At 42.4% G+C, this 23,799-nt stretch overlaps 1 protein-coding gene across 1 annotated transcript in view; it reads left to right on the plus strand.

Moving 5' to 3' along the window:
* Positions 1–20,043, plus strand: part of FAM20C (FAM20C golgi associated secretory pathway kinase) — an 85,295-nt gene extending 65,252 nt beyond the window's left edge. Inside the window, exons 6-10 of the mRNA XM_006260070.4 lie at positions 12,585–12,765; positions 13,905–14,014; positions 15,171–15,252; positions 15,868–15,927; positions 18,926–20,043. Coding sequence (XP_006260132.1) covers positions 12,585–12,765; positions 13,905–14,014; positions 15,171–15,252; positions 15,868–15,927; positions 18,926–19,178 — 686 coding nt within the window. The 3' untranslated portion in view covers positions 19,179–20,043. The remainder of the gene's footprint in view (positions 1–12,584; positions 12,766–13,904; positions 14,015–15,170; positions 15,253–15,867; positions 15,928–18,925) is intronic.
* The last annotated feature ends 3,756 nt before the right edge of the window (positions 20,044–23,799 follow it).

Below are 23,799 nucleotides of genomic sequence, written 5' to 3' on the forward strand. Positions count from 1 at the left end.
TTGTATTACGATACTTTCATTGCAGCTTCATGGATAAGGCAAAGTGAAATTGAAATAAAAAATATCTGACTTGCTTATAGGTCATCAAAATTAAGCCTCTAATGGGCCCCAAATGACTCTCTTGCCCAGGGCCCCAACAACCCTAAGGCCACCACTGCCCGGGAGGTCCCTAGGACCCCAGATAAGACTGCTGGGGCCAGCCTCCCCTTCCCCAACCAAGGTAACTTGCCACATGCATGGGCATTCCCTTGGGACAAGTAGTGGCAGTGCAAGGTGCACTGCTCTTACTTGTCCCCGGGGAACCAAATGTTCACACCACACGTGGACACGGCCTAAGGATGGCAAATTAAAAGTGAGAACAGCACTATAAAGAATCTCTTGAATTTTACTCAAAGTAACTTCATAGACAGTTCTAATATAATAAAAGCCTTATTCTGTCTGTCTGTCTATCTAGCCATAATGCTTTATTTACACTCTGATTGGTTGTCTCAGCAGTCAATCACAATGACAATTGAAACAACCAATCAGAGTGTTCCAAGAGCACTCCGGACAGGAGGCAGTGGCGGTAACGCAGCAGAGTGCCGCCATGACGGTGGGGACGGAGTGGGGGTCAAGGCCAGCAGTGCTGCCGGCCTCGTGTCCCCCCAGCCCTGCTCCCTGGAGGTGGTGGCGGCACGGGGTGCTGGCTGAGGGGGATGGCGGGGCAAGCTTCCCCCTTACAGTCCTGGGAGGCAGCGGCAGTGGCACAGAGTGGTAGGTATCAGCGCTCCATCCCTGCCCACCCCTCTTCCCCCATCATTCCTGACGGGCAGTTGGCTAGTCTCTTCAATATTTGTCCAGCTCCAGTGGTCTCAAAAATGCAACATTTCAGCTTCCAGAGGATCTTTTTAAAAGTTTAAAAATGCAAACCTGGGATTTATTACTGTTGTTGCTGCTATTGTTATTTTGACTACAATGCCCCGAGGTCCAAATGAAGATCCAATCCCCTTAGGGCTAAGTACTGCACAGGAGACCCTCGCCATTCACGGGGGATACATTCTAGAGGTCCCCGTGAATGGGGAAATCTGCAAATACGTTCATGAACGTCTGCCTTCTGCGTCTGCATTCATGAATGGCATGCACTGATGGCAGCAGGAGCCCGGCGGTGGCAAATGCGGCACTCCCGCAGACGCCGCCACCACCATAACACTATACACTATGGGGAAAACATGCACAGGGAAAGAGCGTGCACAGGGAGAAAGCATGCGTTCAAATATTTCAATATTTGAAACCGCGAATCATGTATCCATGAATAGCAAGGGTTTTCTGTATAAGCAAAGAGTAAAAAAAGTTCTGACTTTAAGTGGAAACAATCCAAATAGACAAGACGGACAATGTCTAGGAGAAAGGAAATAGTCATTTCAATTTTAACATTTAGGAAGCCGAGACAGAGTGCTCAAAGCCCTCATTCAGAAAAGGCACTGTTGTTCAAAGCACTTAAATACAAATCTTTTTTCAATACTGAACAATGTGCTCAATTTTAAGTATGCCTTTAAGTTCCAGATACTGTAAGTCAGGCAACTTTCTATGCAGTGTGCATCACAGTTCTACTGAACTGGGTCTATGTGACTTGGCCAAAGTGACACAGGAAATGTGTGCCTGAGCTGGGTATGGCGTCCCAGTCCATTATCTTAATCATACTTGCATTAACACAGTGTGGATCAGACACAAATTATGGTCTCCATTTTGATTTTTAATTACAAAAAGTAGCTGTGTACTGTGTTGAGCATAGTTCTACCCATATAATCACCTACATAGTCATTTGCAATATCTGTATTTTGACATCCTAATATATTCTCACTACTGCAGTTTGCATGTTTTAACATTCTCTTATTTGTAGCAGCATCTTTACTTGCAAAATAAATCAGTGCAAATGGTTGCATCTTTTCTGAAATGCTGAGTGCTCTTTTTTACACATACAGCTCACAGATTATGCTCACAAAGTAAGGCCCAGCCATTTTGTAGAAACAAAAAAAGAGAATTGTACCTGCTCCAATTAACCACTTGAATGTCATTTGGGAATTGTGTGCAGGTGCACAATCACTTCTGAATGCAGTCAATTATGTGTGCAAAAAAACTGTGGAGATAAGATGTAGACTGGTGATGAAAAAAACCTCCAATATAATATTAACTGAATGCAGTTTGCTTTGCTCACTGGAAATGTTAACCATTTTATTTCTACTTTTGTAATGTGACTTGAAATGGTATGCTTCTTGTGGGGGAGCGGGGTTTGGTTTTTCCTGGTTAGATATTAAGGGAAAGCTTGAGTGATTTCTGAAAGTAGAATCATAAAACTACAGCAAAGTATCTGAACAGCTTAAAGCAACTGAAGTGAGGAAATTCAGATTTAAGACTGCCAGTTAAGATAAAAATCTTTCTCTCATCGTTATGCAATTCTAGACATTCAAAGGAAGGTCCAAAGAATAATCTTTTATCCACATCTATTTACGTGATACAGATAAATCCAATTAAAATATTTGATAAACTATGAATCTGGCTTTGCTGGAAAATAAAACGCTTAACCAGTGTTTTTTTTCCTATTATAGATTTTTTTAATCAATGTACTTCTCTTAAGTCATCTTGGTGAGTTGTCAAAGCCATTTTCTATGAGTCCCTAGCTTAATTAGGCAGATTCCTATTACCATATGCACTGCCTGCATCCTGTGTTTCATACTGACCTTATCAGGCAGTTTACATTAATTAATATGTGGTAAAAAGTGATAAGGTCCGAAATTAAACATTTAAGGATGAAATCCCTGGACCTAGCACTGGGACCAGGTAACATATTAATGGCTAGATCCAACAGTCCTATTAAAAAGGCTCACGGTGACTTTCATGAGTGGAAATCTTAATGTATTACATGAGTAGCACCAGACATCATTTCACATCAGTTCTGCATTAGTCACTATAGCTCAAATATACAGAATTGGCACCACGAACAGAATTGTCCCTATTTTGCTCTAAGAGGGTAATTCTAAAGCAGAGTAGATGGTGTTCAGATTTGCCTCTAAAGAATTACATGAACCAGCATTTTGTGCTGAAACCCACTACATTTGTACATACACAATGGTTATAACATGGGATTGTGGAACAATTTACACTTAATGAATACTTTGCTTCAATTTTCAGTAAGGAAGACGGGGTAAAGGGAGGATACCTAATAGGAATGAGGATATGGAAATAAAAAGTATCATCTTCACGGCTGAAACAGAACTGGAAGTGTCTTCAGAGTGGGGGAAAAATAGATAATCTCTATCCCAGGAATGCATACAAACCTGCATGCCTCCTATCAGGGGGCTTTTAATAACTGTCAAATCAGAGCTTGTACTGTGAGACTAAAGAACAGCAAACGCAATTCCTATATTTAAGAAAGGGAAAAAAAAATGAAATCTGAATAACTACAAACCCAGGGCTTCTAATTTGACCTCAAAAGCAAGCAAGGCCTTAGAACAAATGTTGTAAGAAAGAATAATTCAAGGCATGCGAGTAAATGGAAAATGAGACAACAGGCAACAAGAGTTTACCTGAAGTAGATTATTCCAGGCTAACCTTACATCTTTCTTTGATAAAAAACGGATTTCCTGGACTAGGGAAATGTGGTTGCTCTAATCTATCGAGAGTTCAGGAAAGCATATAATAAAGGGCTACACAGGGATTTATTAGTTAAACACGAGAAGACAGGGCCTGGTACAAGTATAGATAGACTGGTGAGAAATTAGCAAAAGGGACATGACAAAGATGGCTCTGAAATAAATGTTATCAGGCTGCAGGGAGGTTACCAGTAGGGGTTCCTACAGGCTTGATCTTATTCAGTATTTTAAGTATTGACCTTGGCATTAAGTAGCGGGTAATAATGAGACTTATTCATGATTTGAAGTTGCAGGGCATTGTCAATACAAAGGAGAGGCAGCATGTCCTACAGAAAGAACAAGGGCTTATCAATTGAAAATTGGGGAAAGATACACTTGGGTCAATAACAGGAATAGTATATGCCATCAGTACGATGGGTACCGTACACATGTTCCAATGCATTCCAATTAGAATGTGTCGGAACAGACTCGATTAATATGGAGCGTTCTAATTAGAAAGCTCCAGCATGCCTCACCATCACATGCATTGAGTATCCCGGGTTTCAAAATGTCCACTCCATGGGGCACTTTAACTAAAACTCCTCAAATGACAGAAGTACAGCAAAGGGCTACTAGGATGATCAGGAAACTTAAAGTCCTTGCCTTGTTTAACCTAGGAAGACAAAGCAAAACAAATATATCAGGGAGCACCAGAGCGGAAGAAGAGCTATGTAGTGAATTGCTAATGCTAGCATAACCAAACAAACAAACAAAAAAGAATATAAATTAACCTTGGATAATTTTAAACTAGACATAAGGGCTAGGGACAGAAGTTACACATTAACCAGTTTAAGTAAGCAGAAACTGGGTTACTCCTGTAACAGAAAATGAATTCACTGCACGTACACCACTTTCAAAATGGTTGAAACCAGTCTGAGATAAACCTGGTTGAATGTAGTATCAGACTTAACTGATCAAACTGGTTTATGGAACTTCTGCCCCAGACCCCTTCTTGGGTTAAGTTAAACCAGAGTCCCCCAGCATCCCAGCATGCTCTGCATCCCTGGGCAGGGCTGTGCTCTCTGCTCCAGTGGAGCAGGGCTGGCCCCACCCCCCTGCTCCCCAGCCAGAGCACAGGCAGGCAGGAGCATGGCCAAAAGCCAGCCAGAGTGGCCTCCTGAGGCTAAGAGGGCAGGAAGCGGGTTTATTCCCCCCTCCGCCCCCTCTCCCCCCAGGGGGCCATAGCCCAGGTCTGCCAGCCCCAACTGCCATCTCCACCAATCCCTCCCTGCACAGGGCAAGCAGGGGAATAAGCCCCCTCCCTGCCCCCTTCACCTAAGGGCCAGCCAGCCTCTGTTCACACCCCCACTTCTGCCGCTGGAGCAACAAGGGGGGAGTGACCCGTATGGGACGGCAGCCCCTGTCATGGTTTCCCGGGAACACAAGCCTCTTCCAGGAAGGTGGGCTACGCTGCAGGCGCAGGTGGGAGCGGGGCAGGCAGAGCTGCCACAGACTGTGTAGGAGGGCTTGGGGGGCTATGACCACCTCTCCGAGACCCAGTGCCATCACTCGCCCCCTGCAGTATGCAGCAGCTGTGCCCACCCCGCTCCCTCCACTGAATCGAACCAGTGGGGATAGACTTCCAGTGAGCTTGAAGGGGTTCTTGGGTGACTCACAACTGATCACTCGAATAGAGGCCCAATACTAATCTGTAGTACGTGGCCTGTTCCCTGCATTGGCTGCTTTGAGGAAGTCTCAGCAGAAAGAAACCTTGTCGAGTTTTTGTGCTCCAGACCATTTCCTAGTGTTGTTCCAAGGGACAGAACAATCCGGCCCTCACACATCAATAAGTGGCAGGCAGCTGCTGTTTGGGACTGCACTTCAGAGCTGCATTAATTCCTGCTTTGGGAAATATAAAACCCTGGAGCCAGGCAGAAATAGGGTCAGTCAATACATTAGACTGCATTCAAAGAGAAAGCAGATTGCTGAAAAGTGCACTCTCAGGCAGTTTGGACTAAACATGAGCAATGGAAATAGGTCAGTAATTATTTAAATTAATTTTACATCCTTTGCAGCAAGGCAGACTACAGTAACTCTAGTACTCTTACAAATGAATGGTAATTTCCTAGGAAAAAAAGAGGCATATTAATGATGTCAGCCATCATTTTTTGGAGTATTTGAGGCAGCAGTTTGAAGAAATCAATGTTACACAGCTAATAAGGATGTTGGTTTTGTTCATATTAACTAATTCCAAGGGATTATGGATTTTTCCCCCCAGAAAAACAATAGTAAATCTGAGTCAGTCCTTATTCTGATCTTTCTATGTTCTGCTTTAATCAATAGTCAGGATTAGATCCTCTTTCCAGACTCATGATTGCTGAAGGATTGTTAAAAGTCTGGTATGAAGAGTAACACTAATTTCAGCAAATGAACAATACAGGCAAATGATTTGGCTAACTCTTCCTTTTCTTTCTGAGCAGAATTATTGTTCAGATTTTATGATGATAACCACAAGAGGGATAGAGGGATAGATGGATGGATACACAGATACATTTTGTATTTTAATTGTAATCATTAAACCAGGTTTTTATATTCATTTTTTTTCACCTGATTATGATTACAAGGCACTTGTCCCCAAGTCCCATCAGTTTACATTCAAATATACCTGCAGTATCACCGCTCATGCTTTTTTTCAAATGAGGTGGAAGTTTACAGGTTAGAAAATGATGTAACAAGAGAATTTCAGTTCATTCAAATACGTCCTCTCTTTCTGGTGCTGATTCTCGCTTCACACGTATACCTCCCAACCCCCAAACACACATGCAACTAGCTTGCAAGCTTGCATCATGGGTTCTTCCACTGAAGCTGCACTCCCTCAGCCTGCTCCCCCAAGTACGTTAAATATATCTTTAAATACACTCTTTCAGCACACTAGCGCACAGGTCAAGCTCTGCCACTTGTTCCTCAAACAGGGCTCTGATAAAGCTTGATATATGCATTTGCAGCTTAATTTGGCTCTAAATCATCACACTGAGTAAAGTATAGTGCTTTGGCAGGTACCCACTAGGACTGTGCAAAGCTTCGGTCCCTGATTCAATTCGGCAGGCCAAATCTCTGAATCTGAATCAAATCGGGAGACCCTTTAATGTCTCCGAATCGAATCGGAACACACCAATTCAGAGAGATTTGGAAAGATTCGGCGATTCAGACATAGGCACAGCTTTAAATGTTTTTTCTACATACCTCTAGGTAGCAGGTGGCTCACGAACACTGCGATGCTGGGGTGGATGGAGCGTCCCACAGGAGTGCAGGGGGCTCCCCAGTGCGCTTGGCAGCAGACCCAGAAGTGGACCAGAAGCACTTCCAGTCCACTTCTGGGTCCACCGGGGAGTGTACTGGAGACTCCCCCCTCCCTGTGCTCAGCTGGCTCAGCGACTGTTGCGTCCTGGGTCTGGGGGTGCACCCAGACTCCTCCTGCGGCCGATCACTGAGCCAGGGAGGTGTGGAGGGGGGCCCTGCGCACTCCCTGATAGACCCAGAAGTGGACCTAAAGCACTTCCAGTCCACATCTGGGTTCACCGCTGAGCATATGGGGGGCCTCCCTGCACTCCTGTGGGTTGCTCCATGCGCCCCAGCATTGCAGCTCTCAGGAGCCATGCCTGCTATCTCAAGGTATGTAGAAAAAACATTTGAAGCTGTGTCTATGGCTGAATCAACATTGAATCTTCTCCGAATCAGCATCGAATCTTCAGATTCAGATTCAGTTAAATCAAATCGGGAACTGTAATCTGAATCAACTAGTTGAATCACTGTCCCTGATTCTGGCCGAATCTGTATCCAAATTGAATATGGCCCGTTTCACACACCCCTAGTGCCCACCCCCAAAAATAACGCTGCTTACCTCAACTGAGTCCTTCTGCACAGAATATAGATAGGAACACTAACAGCATAAGTCATTTTGCATCATTTAAACAAGACATTTGCATAATGCATCTCTCTCATGCTTTACCATGAGATCCTGTACCCATGTCCTACAAGCACACTGATTAAAGCCGATAGCACTAAGGATCTCAAGGCTGGGCCCAGAGAGTGCATGACGGGGGGGCAGAATAAGCCTTGTTATTGAAAGAAATCCTCTTGTGGCTTTGCTTGGGATTTGTTTGCTTCACAATAAGACATATCCTGCCATTCTTCAATGTACCGAGTGCCCCTTGAAGTCACTAGGAGTGGTATGTAAAAATCAATAGTCCAACAGGAGCGATGATTGATTGGAAATACAGGGCAGCCAGGACACATCAGATTAGTTATGTCAACCCATGCAGCCATGGATGTGATCATGGTGATAGCCTGTAAACTTCACTGTGAATTTATTTAGATACTATTATGTGATTTATACCAAATGATTAGTCCCAGTTGTTCTCACTGACAATGTGAAAAGCTGCTGACAGAGTTCCTTTGTTACCAAAGTTAAATTCAGAAGCAAACTGTTAAACAGGGTATTTATCTTCCTGTGGCGGAAAGTGCTGTATTTAATATAATTCCTTTTAAAAAAAGGTCAAATTTGCATACCGTGAAGCAGAGGGGATGAGAGCAGACAAGTGTTATTTCTCTGCCTCTTGCTCCTTAAAAAACTGTTATACTTCAGGATAGCTAATCAAACTTCCAGGTGTAAGCAGATTCCTTTATGCCTTTAGAGCTAAATTGTCTCAGATAATCAAGAGAAATCCCAATGGACTATCCACATCAACAGATCACAGGCGACTCTGACACTCAGTTAAATGAGACCATGAACTAGATGGCAGACTTTCAGTTCCTCCCTTAAGGGACAACACACTATTCTTTCAAGGCAGGGACACAGTTCTCACTTTCTTTGGAGGCACTAAGCAGTGGCAAGGTTCTGCACACTTCTTGTCTTTCCACCTGCCCCTCACCTGTACAGGTGGAAAGCAGTAACCAACTGGTAGCACTTCTCTCTGCTGCTCCATCACCTGCAAAAAGGATGGCAAGTACAGGGGGACACATGGGGTCTATACATTCCCTAGCTACCCTAATGAGCCTGCAGTGAAGATCACAGTCTGACGTGTCTATGATATCTTGCAAATCATCTCGTGTGTTCAGCCTGGAACCTATTAAAATATTGGGGTTAGGTCATTTTTTTTCATAGGTATAATCACAAATCTCAGTATCACTGGCTAATAGTACCAGTGGCTGCCGGGTGATGCCATTTGATAATCCGTGTTCAAAGTAAATTTCAGTTTCCAACAGCATACAGAAAATATTTAACCTGCTGTTGTGGTTCAGTGGTAGAAGCCTTATCTACCATGTGGGAGACCCAGGTCTGATTCCCAGGCATGCACATAACTACAGCCATGAACACTGCATGCCCCCAGAGGCTGGGGGGACATGGCAAGCTCCTGCAGGTGGTGGCAGTGCTGTCAGCAGTGGGAGCATGGCAGTGGTAAGCGCGGAGCTCCCGCAGGCAGCCGTAGTGCTGTTGGTTGTAGGGGGGGCAGGCAAATGCCCACCAACAATTGGGGGACCACTGGCAGACACTGCTGGCAGCGATTGCGGACTGACACTGCCAGCAGCACCTTTTCACAGGGGGTGCACCACCATGCTCAGGGGGTGCATGTGTACCCATGTGTACCCCCTACACATCGCCAGTGACTACAGTCACTGAAGCACCGAACATCTGGACTTGGTTTGGCTTTTGGATACTATCTCAATGGTCTAGGGGGCAGTGGAAGGTCTGGGCAGCCTCCACTCCTCCATTCCCCTGTCTACGTGTATGCGTTGAAGGTCCTGATGACCTCTCATACAAACACCATAATCCAGAAGGATCAGCAATTGCCTACTAAAAGCAAACGTTTGAACCACTCCTTGCTTTCAGCCTGAGTCATAAAAAACACGTATATGAAGCACAAATCCCTCCTAATCCTGCAGTTATGATCAAAGGCAACACTTAAGAGCACAGACAGATTGTAGCCTTGTGGAAAGCTGTGGTCAAGCTAGTAGGATAGAAACAGTCTTGAGAAGGAGACCCTTAAGAAAGTAAGGGTCATTACCTACTTGTAGACTGTGGTGTCCTAGAACTGGGGCCCGCAGCGGTTTTTGTTGTTAGGCTAAATAAATAATTTAAAAAATGCTGCTTTCCTATGCAGCGCATCTGCCTATATATAGGTCTGAATTACTGTTACAGGTTATTTAAAGGAGAAATAGAGTGGGCTTCCTGTTTACAAGCTCATAATCATATCCTGAAATGAATAAACGCCAAGACCAAAGGCTGAGGTGATTATAGGAAATAATCAAGCCAGGCGGTTTATCAGTCAGGGATGTGGTGGATCTGAGTTAACGGGAAATCTCCAAGTTATTATTTTTATTATTATAATGTTAAGGTAACACACACATTTTAAATTAAAGGAAAATCTATTTTATTCTAAAGCGATGGTGTTCAAATTGCCAAAAGGATTCGTTTTCTTGGCCCTTCCTTCCTTCCCCTCTTCTCAATCCTGTGCTTCATTTTCCTTCTTTCTCAAACTATTTTGCTATCCCTGCTGGTCTCAGTCTCTTGCTCTCAGAATAAATTCAGTATATATTTGTTTTCGCTGTGTTTTTAAACTGAATTAGAAAGTAGTTTGGCCAATATGAACACTGAGGACACAAAAAAAACAAGTTGAAGTGGGAATTTGGGGGGGGCACTGAGTGGCTGATAATAGTTGCCGGTTTATCAGACTACAGAGATGTGCATAATGTATGACTGGTAAGGAATAAACACTATTCCCCTCTAAGCAGCACTGGTGAGGCCACATGTGTAGTCCTGTGTTCAGTTTTGGGCCTCCCGCTATAGAAAGGATGTGGACAAGTTGGAGAGAGTCTAGCAGAGGGCAACAAAAATGGTTCGGGGACTGGGGGATAGGATTTATGAGGATAGGCTGAGGGAACTGGGTTTATTTAGTCTGCAGAAGAGAAGACCAAGCAGGGATTCGATAGCAGCTTTCCACTATAGTTAATGCGCAAATCAGATGACCAGAATTAGAAGGCATAGAACTTAATAACCAGGGAAACTTGTTCAGTAATTATCCATTGACCTCCACACATTGACTGTTGGAGATAGCTCCCTAGCAAAGTTTGTCCCCTGAATCACAAATCCAGGTGATATCAGCTGGTAAAATCATCATTAGCACTCACTGCATCTTCACCATCTCTTGAATTTAAAAGTATTTTCAAGCTTCCCCTTGCCAAAGACCACATCAGCATATAGCTCCATAAGAACAGCTGTGCAGAGCTGCAAGGCAAGCACCAGGAAGCAGTTAGCCTTCGGGCCAGGAATACAACACTTTTACAATGGTGAAATACACACGGCCTTTTTTATAGTGATGTAAACTACAGTGTTAAATGCATTATGTGCAAAATAATAACGGGAATCATCGTGGTACATTGTGAGAGTGAAATAAACCTGGAGATTAGCTAGAAAAAGCCAACATCGTGTAGAGGCACCCACAGTGGTTTTACCATCAACACATTCAGGGAAATTGGGTGACATTACCCGATGGTATTTATTTGCAGCATGCTTATATTGGTGTAAAGGTCAATCACATTTGTGTAGATGCGCTGTGGGTCCAGGTTCTCAGAGAACTAAAACTACCCATTATCATTATTACAGATTTGCACTGAACTTCTCCCAAAGAAGAACAAACATGTAGCCATTTTCCAGCACAAGCTGGCTGGCTTTGTGGTGTAGAACTTCTTTCTCTTTCCCCCATTGAACTCTCCTGTAAGGATAAGAAACAAGCTTCCCCTGGTTGTATATTATCTATATTTTTAAACCTTTGTGTAATGGAAATAATTAAAGCACTGTAGCAGAACAGCAATAAGAACATCTCACTCCTTTTGTTCTTAATAATCTTACTTCTTTTGTGGGATAAACTACTTGTCTTTCAGTCTTCTAGTGTATTCACTTGGGAACTGGTTTATTGCTTGTAAAACAGCATGGCCTGCCTGTTGTCATTCAGATATATGATTGTAGTTATGAGATTTTAAACGTCATACACCTTGTAAAATATGATATGTTGCTGTTAAGGAGTTCTTTCTTTTGTTGGGCTAATGGAATAATATAGCTTATGGAGAGGATATTTATATTTAAGATATATATTGCCACAGCTAGAGTTCTGTGACTCTTGTAAATCGACATGTATAACAAACAATTTGCCCTTGAAAAGTTACAAATTCTACTCACACACAAAAAAAAAACGTGAGAGGAAGGACTTCCTGTCAGTCTGTAAAAGAAATGAGAGTAAGATTCACTTGTACAAATCTCATCCTGTTTCTTTTACAGTGATTTGATTTTGCCTGCCTCCATTCTTTGGGTATCCTATAAAAGGGCTTGACTTTCAGAAAGTACTGAATAAACCTTCTAAAAATACTAGTCATGGTCAGGTATCATAGTTTTGGCTCTATGCCGAGTCTACACTTTACTAGGAATAACAAATATAGAGCTAAGATTCAAGAAAGTCAGGTTATGTGTATGAGTACACTGGGAAATACAGTCAATGGCATATAAATAACCTGGCGATGTTCTAAGAAGGCTTAATCTATGGCCTGATCCTAATTCCCTAAGGTACATAGGAATCTTTCTGTTGACAGCATAGGAAATTAGGGTTGGAAAGGGTCCTCTTAAGGTCCTCTGGTTCAGGCCCCTGCTCAAGGAGTGATCATCCTTGACCTAACCATCCCAGCCAGTTGTCTCTCTAATTTGCTCTTGAACATTTCCAGGGATGGAGATTCTATAACCTCTCTAGCTAGCCTGTTCCAATGCTTAACCAACTTCATAGAAAGAAAGTTATTTCTAATATCCAGCCTAAGTGTTCTCTGCTGCAGTCCACGGGCTCCAGATCAGGGTCTTGTGTGTGCTCATGTTTGACGGTATATTTCAATGTGTTTTGAGAACGTTTGTAAACGTTTTCCTTTCTTTGTCAGCAAACAACATCTGCTTCTACGGGGAATGTTCATACTACTGCTCAACCGAGCATGCTCTTTGTGGAAAACCAGATCAAATTGAAGGTTCTCTGGCGGCTTTCCTACCTGACCTATCGTTAGCTAAAAGGAAAACCTGGAGGAATCCATGGAGACGTTCCTATCATAAACGGAAGAAAGCGGAGTAAGTACCAGGGAGCAAGGTGCTTTCCAGCAGCAAAGCAGCAGAGCTGATGATGTCTTATTTGGTAGGATGCAAGATGTGATTTATTTCTAAAGGGAATTTACTGCCAAAGCTCGTTTTGAAACACCGAAGTCAATGAAAATCTTTCTGTTGACTACAATGAGCTTTGAGTCAAGCCCGTAAAAGGGGATGCACAGGGAGCAAAAGTAATACTTAGATCTGAAAGAAACGCCATTATGGTTGTGATACTGCAGTGGATTGCAGTGGGACTACTTCCACGTCTAAAGAAGGGCACGTGCTTAAATCTTGGCAGGAACAAAGCCTGTAACAGCTTTTGCAAAAGGACACAATTGGGAAATACCTGCATCCCTAAACAAGTCTCAAATGAGTTAAGTATTTGACTGTATGATGACTTCAAATGAGTTAAGTATTTGACTGTATGATGACTGCCAAGGCAGACCTGACTTCCTAAATCTTGAATCTGCAAGCAAGCTGTTTTCTTTCAATTCATGACTTGCCTAGAAATTACAGGAAATTCCCCTTAATTAATCAGCAGGGGCAGCCTTCAGAGCAGGTGACAGGGGCAACTCCAAGTTGCCCAGCCCAGCCTGCCCCTCCTTGCCTTCCCCCTTCTCATCTCCAGCTGCTGCTCAGAAGCCAGGCTGGGCAGTGCAGGCTGTTGGCAAGTTCAGAACAGGAAAAAGAAAAATCAGGCCGGCACTGTCCCTTTAAATTTGTCACTTGTGTCACTTTCAAGACACTCCCTTACATGCTGCTCCAGCCTACAGGCCGTTCTGGTATGGGTGGGAGTGGTGGAGGGTAAAATTTAAAGGAGCCGCATCCATTTACATGCAGGCACTAGGTACCAGGACAAGCCGTACTGCTTTTTGCTTCTTTTCAAAGGAGGCAGGGGTCACCAAAATACAGGTTCATCCAGGGCACTATTTTCCCTAAAGCCAGCTCTGTTCATCAGACATCATTTATGCCAGAGTTTGTACCTCTCAAAGCAGCCAGCGTGGATAGTGCATGTTCTAACCCTCGCCCAATGTCATACAACTAAATGGCTGAAAAACATCAGGCTGTTTTCTACTGAGGAACCTTTACATCTGATATAAGTTATCAAAAATGTTTTTTTCTAGATGGGAAGTTGACCCAGATTACTGCGAAGAAGTTAAGCAAACACCACCCTATGACAGTGGGACCAGAATTTTGGACATAATGGATATGACCATTTTTGATTTTCTAATGGGTAAGCTTCCTCACTTTTTAAATGATATGCAACATTTCATTCTAATAATAATTGGTTTCCTAGGAATTGCTTCACATAGCTCAGTAATTTTCTGATGCTCAAGTAGAATTGCACAAACTGCATGTGCGGTTGAGGATAATTATGAGAAAATGCTGACTGACATAGACATGTACTTGCATCTGTACAAATTAAAAGAACAAAGATTTATGCAAGTATATTAGAAGCGAGCACAATGCTGAATGTCGTTCATGCTTGTCCCATGAACTGTTCACTAACAGTCTCGTCCCCTACAGTACATTTTACAGTGAGTGTCATTCTCTTATAACAGAGGGTTCCTACGTGTAAATGATAAGAGTATTTGTTATTGGTAGATCTTTTCCCCCTTTGGCAGTGCATTTCTCTGCATCAGTGTAGACAGCATGGGAAAGGGAAAAATTGCTATGACCAGCAGGCAGGAGAAATGTGGAATATAGGGGACACTATTCATACTGTGTAATCTAGTTAGAAATGTTTTAAAAGCTGAGAAAAAACAGTAACATAGTAATAGTAACAGAAACAATGCATATGCCTACTTTAATGTACTGTACACTGAGACCACTTGGAAACTGAAACTAGTATAGCCCAGACCTTGCCTACAGTGGGCAAATACATGATTTTAGAAAACGATTTAAGGATCACACGTTTTGTTAGCAGGATGTTAAACCTCATTTTGCCTTACTGTAGATGAGGACAGTCACATTTAAAGACAGAGTCAGTTGGTCATTTAAAAATAATTTTTCTTTTAAAGCAGCAAGAAAAAGTTACCATCTGATATATGATCTCATAAGTTTGCATACGGGCTCATTCTATGAGAACATATATTACAAATGTAAAGACAACGGCTGAAAAGTGTTCATAGTTTTAATAAAGCAAAAGGATTGTAATAACATAACAGATAAGAGATTCCAAATGGGTGTGCAAGATGGGTGTGCAAAATCTGCAGCTGGAAGGTATTATGGAATTGAATCTAAATGCACCTTCTGCAGTTGCCAAGACTTTTAGCATTTTTCATTGTTGGAAATATTCTGCTCTTTGATGAAAAATCAGGTCTGGACCTTCTCCTAGCTTCTGTCCTGAGAAACTTGAAAAAAACTTATTCTTCTTTCGTATTCTGTAGGAAACATGGATCGACATCACTATGAAACTTTTGAAAAGTTTGGAAATGAAACATTTATTATCCACTTAGATAATGGAAGAGGGTAAATATTTTAATAATTCTATTGATGAATAAAAGAATTTTGGTCAGATTAACAAATCCTCTGATGTTTTATACATTTCAATATGTCCATTATGAATTACCCTGTATTTGTAATATGGAAGTATAAAGAAGACCCAGCAGAAACCAAGGCTCCATTAGGCCAGGTGGTATAAAAACACAGCTCTCTGTCTGGCGTGAAAAAAATCCATATTTAGACAAAGAACAAGAGAAGTTAAATATTTTGATCCCTAATTTACAGATAGGAAACTAAAGCCCAGAGAGATTATATGACTTGCATACTCATGCTGGAAGTATGTGATACCACTGGGAATTGAACTAAGTCCCTTCAGACTCACTCCAGTTCATTAATCACAAGACCATTGCTCAGCTTTGCTAGCATAATTTTCCAATATTTATTTCCACCATGAATAGACAAGAATTGTATAGTGGCTTGATCTTGCACTTAACTTCCACTGCTTTCTGGATCCAGAGCTAAATTCCTGGAGATTTATTTATGTATTATTTGTGTAGTTATTAAATTTTCCAGAATCAAAAAACTTACATCCATGGGTTCAACTTAAATACCCTTTATCACATATTCCTTATTTCTAAACAGGTTTGGAAAATATTCCCATGATGAGCTTTCCATATTGGTGCCTTTAAACCAGTGCTGCAGGTATGTTACATTTCAGTATTAATTTTTAATCTACAGTGTGCTGTCTGTAGATGGGGATGAAAGCATGAAGTATGTGCTTTATATGTACATAAAATCAGTTTATCTTAGTTGAATATTTCAGTGTTTCAAATGATGCGTGACTATCTAGCTCAAGATTTACACTCAGCGCAGACAAGACCCTCAGTACCGTACTGTACTTTAGTAAGGTGAATGTTCTCACTTCACCCTTCAACAACCGCTTAGCTAAATAGAGGCAAATAAATTGGTGCTACTCACTGAGCTTTCTTCCTATTGATTCAAATGTTCCACATGCTTTGCAAGTCCCAGAGGAAGTCAGACTTTCAGGGTTTGATGTAAACGGTACTAAAATCAAGACCTCTATTGACTTCTGTGGGCTTTGTATTAGAGTAAAAGACTGAGGAAAAAGAAGGGCTTTTACAGCAGGGTTTAATTTCTGAGGCTATTGACAGAGTATCTGCTGAAGTAATCCAGATAGATTTGTGAACAAATAAAAGATCTGAAAGGTATATGTGCCCTTAAATGCCGTTGAATTTTTTACACAATACCAGTGACCCTTCTCCCTGCTATATTTCCACTGAAGGCAGTGGTATATAATCCCAGTAACTTTAGTGAGTAAGAAGGGGCCCGCAGAATTATAGTTTGGTTTGTTATCCAGTTCCCTGGCTAACATCTCTTTTGAGATGAGCTTTATGAGGTATATAGGTGAGGGAGGCAAAGCATTTAAAATAATATGTTTAAAACTGGTTGCACTATGTAGGAGTCTAGTAGGATTCAGGCATTTTCAGGCCCAGATCCTCATCTATCTAGGCATGTAACACGCATTGAAATTGTGTATAATATTGAACATGACGGGGAAATTTTCTGCCTCACTGGGAACGAGAACCCAAGCCAGTACACACAGCCCCCTCTCATTCATGGCAGCATTCATCCCACTGGTAGGGGTGTGCGAAGCAGGCCCTATTTGATTCAGATTCGAATTCAGCCCAAATCAAGGACAGTGATTTGATTCGTTGATTCGGATCACTGTCCCCGGCTCGATTCGGCCGGATCCGAGTCTGAAGATTCTTTGCTGATTCAGAGAATCAGCAATTTGGACACAGCTTTAAATGTTTTTTCTACATATCTCAAGGTACCAACGTGGCTCATGAATGCGGCGATGCTGGGGCGGATGGAGCGTTCCACAGGTGAACCCGGAAGTGGACCCCCCATGCCTCCTTGACTTGGCGATTTACCATGGAGAGACCCCGGGTGCCCCCCCAGACCCAGGAGGCACCAGTCACCAAGCCGGGGTGGGGTGTCCCACGTGCTATCTACAGAACTGGAAGTGAACCGGAAGTGCTTCTGGTCCATTTCCAGGTCTGCTGCCGAGCGCGCTGGGGAGCCCCCCACGCTCCTGTGGGACACTCCATCTGCCCCAGCATCAGTGTTCATGAGCTGCCTGGTACCTAGAAGTACATAGAAAAAACATTTAAAGCTGTATCTATGTCCGTATCGCCAAATCTCTCTGAATCGATTTGGAGGGTTCCGATTCAATTTGGAGAGATTAAAGGGTCCTCTTATTTGATTTGGATTCAGAGATTCAGCCACCGAATCGGGCTGATTCTTCACCAAATTGAATCAGGGACCAAGGCTTCGCACAGCCTTACCCATTGGGCCCCACACCCTCTGACCTGTTCCTGGCACAACATATCTCCCTCTTTTGGCCACGCAGGGGACCACTTTCAAGTGAAGGGCTAAAGAAGGGTCTGCTTTCTGGCTAACCTCTGGTGTGGTTAGAGCACTATATTGGGAAGCAGGAGATATAGATTCAAATACCCATGGGATGAGGGGAGCCCAGAACCAACACCTCTTCCTCCCTAACCACTAAGTTCCCTAACCACTAAATTATTGGTTTGAAACAAAGGGAGAACCCTCTTCCACTGTCTTAACACCCACTACTTGTGGTTTTTCTGTGACTAAACTTTTAGGATGCACATGCTTGGGCAAACCTATTTCACCATGTACTTGCCCAGCCAAAGCACAGCCCTACTGACCATACTCAGTGGGCATGCACATGCTTGTGTGCCCAGACCTAGATCACAAATTGTGTGTTAGTGCCAGAAACTATAGTCACCCTGCTGGGTACACGCCATTTAGGCCTGTAAAGTATATTGGGATTTTGCCCTGTGTGATTAAGTAAATTTTAAAAATGGGGCTTTGGCTCCTATTGCACTTAAGAATATTTGAAAATGTTTTTCTTGCTGTCAACAGCCATGATTTTCAGAATGATGTTTCATAGATTTCATAGATCTCTAGGGTTGGAAGGGACCTATTTCATCATTGAGTCTGACCCCCTGCTCTGGACAGGAAAAAGCCCTGGGGTAAAGTAACCCCAGCCAGGAATTAAACTGGTGGGGTGGGGGTTGTCAACCGGGGGTACCCTGCTGCAGCCCTGCTCCTGGGAGGTGGTGGCGCTCCATCTCTGCCCACCCGCTCACCGTCCCTGCCTCCCTGCTTGGTGTCCAGCCATGCGCCACCAACCCCCCCCCCCCCCCCCACCCTTCACTTGGCGTGTGGCCGCTGTGGGTACTTAAACTAAAAAAGGTTGAAAACCCCTGTTCTAAGTGACATTCAGTGCTTTGGGTTTTGGGTGGCCAGTCTTTGTGAGAGGACTAGATTTCAGAGAGGGGGAGCTCAAATATTTTCTGAAAACCAAACTTCTTCCATACATCTCAAGAGTCAAGGCACCTAAAATCATTTATAGGAATGTGTGTCCAATATATCATGTATGCATTGTATTCTCTTATGTTAATAACTTCCTTGTTGTCATAAGTAGGCCTAAAATAACTCTGTGTCTTACGGCATAGATAGAATTATAGTTTTATGTGCTATGCAGTTTCCTAGATAACATCCCTTTTGAGGAGTGAATATAAGGTACAGTATATATACTGCAGATGATGACAGAAATATTGATTTATTCTTTTTCATTCTCTCATAGAATAAGGAAGTCTACCTATCTGCGATTACAGTTATTAGCCAAGGAGGAGTACAAGCTGAGCCATTTGGTGGAGGAATCCTTACTAAAAGATAAAGTAGCACCCATTCTCTACCAGCCTCACTTAGAGGCAATGGACAGAAGGCTACGGATTGTTCTTAAAGCCGTTAGTGACTGTATAGAAAAAGATGGTTATGATAATGTGGTTGAAAATGACTTTGACGCTGATGTTAACACTATAACAACTAACAGGTAGTGAAATCATATGACTACATTTTTACTAGCAAAGTAAAGAAGATAAAAAAAAAAGTCTTGCAAAAGACTGTGTATGCCACTTTGTGAATTCAGTGAATTCAGAAATGAGATATAATTGTTCCCAAAGTAGGTAAAGCATAGACTCTGCGAAGGCTTAGTTAATTAAGAAAAATAAGTCTAATGTGATGCTTTTAATTAGTTCCTAAAACAGATTATGAAAAGGTTTGGAAATTGAGATCACTGGCAGATGACACTAGTCTCATGGCAAAACACCTCCTGCCCTTTTTTTGTATAGGAAGGGGGCCTTTATTTAATATTTTGTATTTATATATGGCATATCTATGAAATACCACAGACCTACCTACCAAATTTAACAAAAGAGGGACAGCATAGTTTTGTGACTCACACTTTATTCTTGGTGACAGTTCACTTAGTATTTTGTGTTAACCCTTTAAGTGTTCTACTTCACTGTACCTAATTTAAATTGAATGCTTTTTTTCAGCTACTCAGCATTTAAAGGGTTAAGACATCATGAACTTTTAAAAGCAAAAAAAAAAAAGTACAGTGATGAGCTGGAAGGAGATTTCAATAATTGTGCATTGACAGGAATACTTGAAAGTTGATTTTACAAAGTGATGTAAAATGACAAGTTGTACTATTTATCCATCCAGAGGTAGCAGCTCTTATCTTTCTAGATTATTGTAGTAGGGCTGCTACTTTTCAACTTTTGCTTTTGATAGTTTTGTGTAAATATATACATATATGGGTAAAAGCTGCTTTCTGCAGCTCTAGGCTTACTTTTGCAGCATTTTTGTGGAATTGTTTGCAACGTGGTAAAAGTGCAATAAAGATATGGCAAATGTGTAGCCAGACTGTCTGAATGGATTCTTTTTTAATTTGTAAATATATTTCAAAGGAAAGATACAACCATGAGCAAAATATCTAAGTAGCAGAGTTTGATTTTGTCATCACATTGTGCGGCAATAACAATAAAAAATAGTTGTCCCAGAACAGGGAATAGTTGTATAAATATGCACAGCAAATCTGCAAAGACTTTGTTATCAAGTGGTCATGATATGGCATTTATCTGTATCCCTGAGTAAAGGACTGTGTCCTAGGAAGACCTAACAGACCTCCAGAAGCCAGGTGCTTCCTTGACTTCCCCAGCATGAAGTAGAAGGACAGTGAAGACACTGCTGCCCATTTTTAGGATCACACAGCTGTGCACTGGGGTGATCTATAAACTAGTACAGAAGTATTGGTGTGGCCATATCCCCACCTCTTCCATGCCTCACCATCTTTTGGAGGGCCTAGAGCAAGCACAGGCAAAATACAGCCTGGAGGCTCGATCTGGCCCATGAGATCATTCTATCCAGCCCATGGGACCCCTAAAAATTTTAGAAAATTAATATGTATTTGGTCCTAGCTGCCTGTGAAAGATGACAGAAGACAGGGGCAGTAGGACCCAGAGGATGCTGGTGGCAGGACCCAGCAGTAAGGCCTTCCCATCCCTGCCTCCCCAACCAGAACCCCCTGCCTAGCAGAGGCTTCTGGCCTGGGACCATAGGGCTGTTTCTGCTTCCCTGCACTGGAGAGAAAAATGCGACCCTGAACAGCTTGCCAAAACTCGGTAAGCGGCCCTCCGCCCAAAATAATTGCCCGCCCCTGGCATAGAGGAAGCAATCCTTCCCTCAAGCACAAACTACAAATGTCCCCACAACGAGCAAGGTAGGGATGGACAATTCACCCTCCAGTGACGTACAATAGAATCACATACCATCTAGTCATAAGTTTGACCATTTCATGTAATCCTGCTCTCATTTATCCATATAGAATCTGACTGAAATTAGTGGGCCAACCATATTAGGCTCATTTTGGAAGTATACAACAAGCATTTCAAATACCCACATCATTCCACTTCAGCTATAATGCATGCAAAGAACTTAGCTCACCGTCATCTTGTTAAGAATATAAAGATGACTTCATGCAACTCTAGCTGGTTGGTTTTTTTCTTATTGAAATCTTGTTATGAGCATAATTAAGAATAGCTGTTGTAATTATGGAAAAAAGATTCACAAAACATCTCACCACAGCTGAGATTCTGCCTGAGAGATTTGATTACCTCAGTACCATAAACCTGAGGGCCCAAAGCCCTTAGACAGCCTAGAAAACCTAAACCTAACCTACCTGAAATACTGCTTTTCCAGACCAAACATTTGCGTCATCTATTGCCTTGAAGTAATATATTCAATGAGCAAGTGGCCATGTTTGAACTGCACAAACAAATCAATACACCAGGCAGCTGAGATTTCTTTCCCCTTAAATGTATTACAGACACATCCTTCATCACCACAGTTGAAGTCTGCCATTTGTTCCATTACAATCCTTTATTTTCAAGTGTTTACAAACTCAGCCTTAAAAACCTGAAGCAGGTGGTCTACCCTTTAGTTATACTAGGAAGATCTGGCTGCATTAAAATGACAGATAAGCACTGTCTGTCAGATAAGCAAAAGAACTAATTGTTGGGAAAAAAATCTTTTGTGCCCTAGAAAGCTCTTTGATTTATGCACATGCCCTTGTATCCTATGTATCTGCCCTGCTTTTATGCAGTGGAGTGGTTCAGCCTCTGGGTGTGGAGGCTCAGGGTGTGGGCGTGAATCAGTAACTTGTGTCTATCGGTATTCATGTCCTTTAATAAGGCCCACAGAGAGCAACTGCCAAGTGTTCCCCAGTGTTATTTACCCTCTTTTCTTCTCTTAATTGCCTATGTCTTATAACAATAGGTAATGCATTGGTGGGATCTTTATAGAGGTAGAAGGACCTATAGTGTCTGGTGCTAGCTGTGAAACTGTTTCAGGAGGAGGGAGCTGAGTGGCCAGAATATATTTGGGGTAGAGGTCAGGTGCTATAAAGCTTGGCTCAGGAAGAAGCCTCTGATTTCAATTAGGGTGTTGACTTTGCTTTGAGAGCCTGTTTTAGCTTGTGAATTTAGTCCAGGCTGAGTTTAGCTTTGGGGGAAGTGACATAGCTGACCCTATAGATCAGGAGCTGACCTTATTCCCCAGAGCTGGCAGATTCAGTTAAAGGCTTGTATTAGAAGGGGTTTGGGGGGGAGGGCCTGTAAATGGCTATGAAACTTGCACTGAAATGCTGTAACCTATGCTAGCCTCCTTCCAGTGGGACCTTAAACTAAAAATTGTTCCTATATTTCAGTGGACTTGCTTTGCCTCTTGTTCCTTTTTCTGCCCACATGGGTGGATTATGATAATGGTACAGCTCTAACTGTATAGACCTATAAATTCCTTCCTGTGTTACAAAAGAAAAGGGATGATGCTGAGAGGCCTCACTTCCAAATCTATTCAACTTGCTTTTAAAAAAAGCTCAGAAGCCCTTTTCTGCAGCTTTAACATTCACAATAAAGAATCATTTTAGAATAACCAGAGCCATGTTGTATTAGGAAAGCAAGTTTTCCCAGTGGTTAGGCACTTAGCCTGAGACTTGTAAGGTAGGGGGCTTGGTTTCCCTGCTCTGCTACAGACTTTCTCTATGACCAAAGTAAATCACTTAGCCTCCTAGTATCTCAGGTTTTTGTGTGCAACAGGGGCAATAATGTCTCCTGGCATCCTGACAGCAGGGCATTACAGACTCGGTAGCCCCCAGATACTCCAGGAACAAGTGAGTTGCATAAAACCCTTAATTTACACTTCTACAAGGCACTGAGAACTCTCCGCTTTGTTAGTGGCAACTGAGAGCACTCAGAGCTGCATCTAAAGCAGGTTGAAACCAATGGAAAGAGTCCTATTAATTAACATTAATGAGCAGGTCCTCAGTCAGTGCTTTACAAGGCATCTCACCCAAACTCATGGGAGCTCTGGCTAATAACTAGAAATCTAGCCTGTATTGGTTTCCTTCCATTTGGCTGATTCTAGATATCAGGGAGATGCTGATGTGAGCTCAGGCTTATGCTATACATCGCTGATTTAGTTAGTCTACAAGGTGTAAATTACCCTGCCTTCTACCTGATATATGGAGTCAAAGCAGCATTATAATAGCTGAAAGCAGGCCGTGGGAATACTAGCTATCCTGCTGCTGGGTCCTTTGTGCTGGTGCAGCAATGCAAAGGCAGCAGACAACTAGGCCACAAACTTGCCCTACTTTTCCTGCTGTGAAAATGTATAAGGAGTAGGCCTGTTTCAGAGGCTTACATGGTATATAAAGAGGCCTTTATGTGGGAGTGGCTTTCATTCCCGGTACTCTCATACACCAGGTATTAATGCTGAATGGAATTAAATTGAGCTCGGTGCGTGGTGGCTTTTTTGTTGTTGTGGTTTTTTTTCTTTTTTACCTTGCACACGTGACAGCCAGATTAACACAATGAGATACAACGGCTCGGATAGGGCTGTCATTGTTTATTAGGTCAATAATCCATAAACTAAGGAGGATTAACATGATGGAAAGTAGCATCTCTTTAGGAGCCCTATCCATCTATCAGGCAAAAAATTCATTGAGGGGGAGAGGCAAATTATATATATATTTTTTTTTTTTCCCCTCCAAATGCCATATATGAGTATGCATAGCAAAATATATCTAAAAAAGCTGCTGCTATCTCAGGGGCATAATAT

The sequence above is a fragment of the Alligator mississippiensis genome, chromosome 13 (genome assembly GCF_030867095.1).
Source record: "Alligator mississippiensis isolate rAllMis1 chromosome 13, rAllMis1, whole genome shotgun sequence".
Taxonomy (NCBI): Eukaryota; Metazoa; Chordata; order Crocodylia; family Alligatoridae; genus Alligator; species Alligator mississippiensis.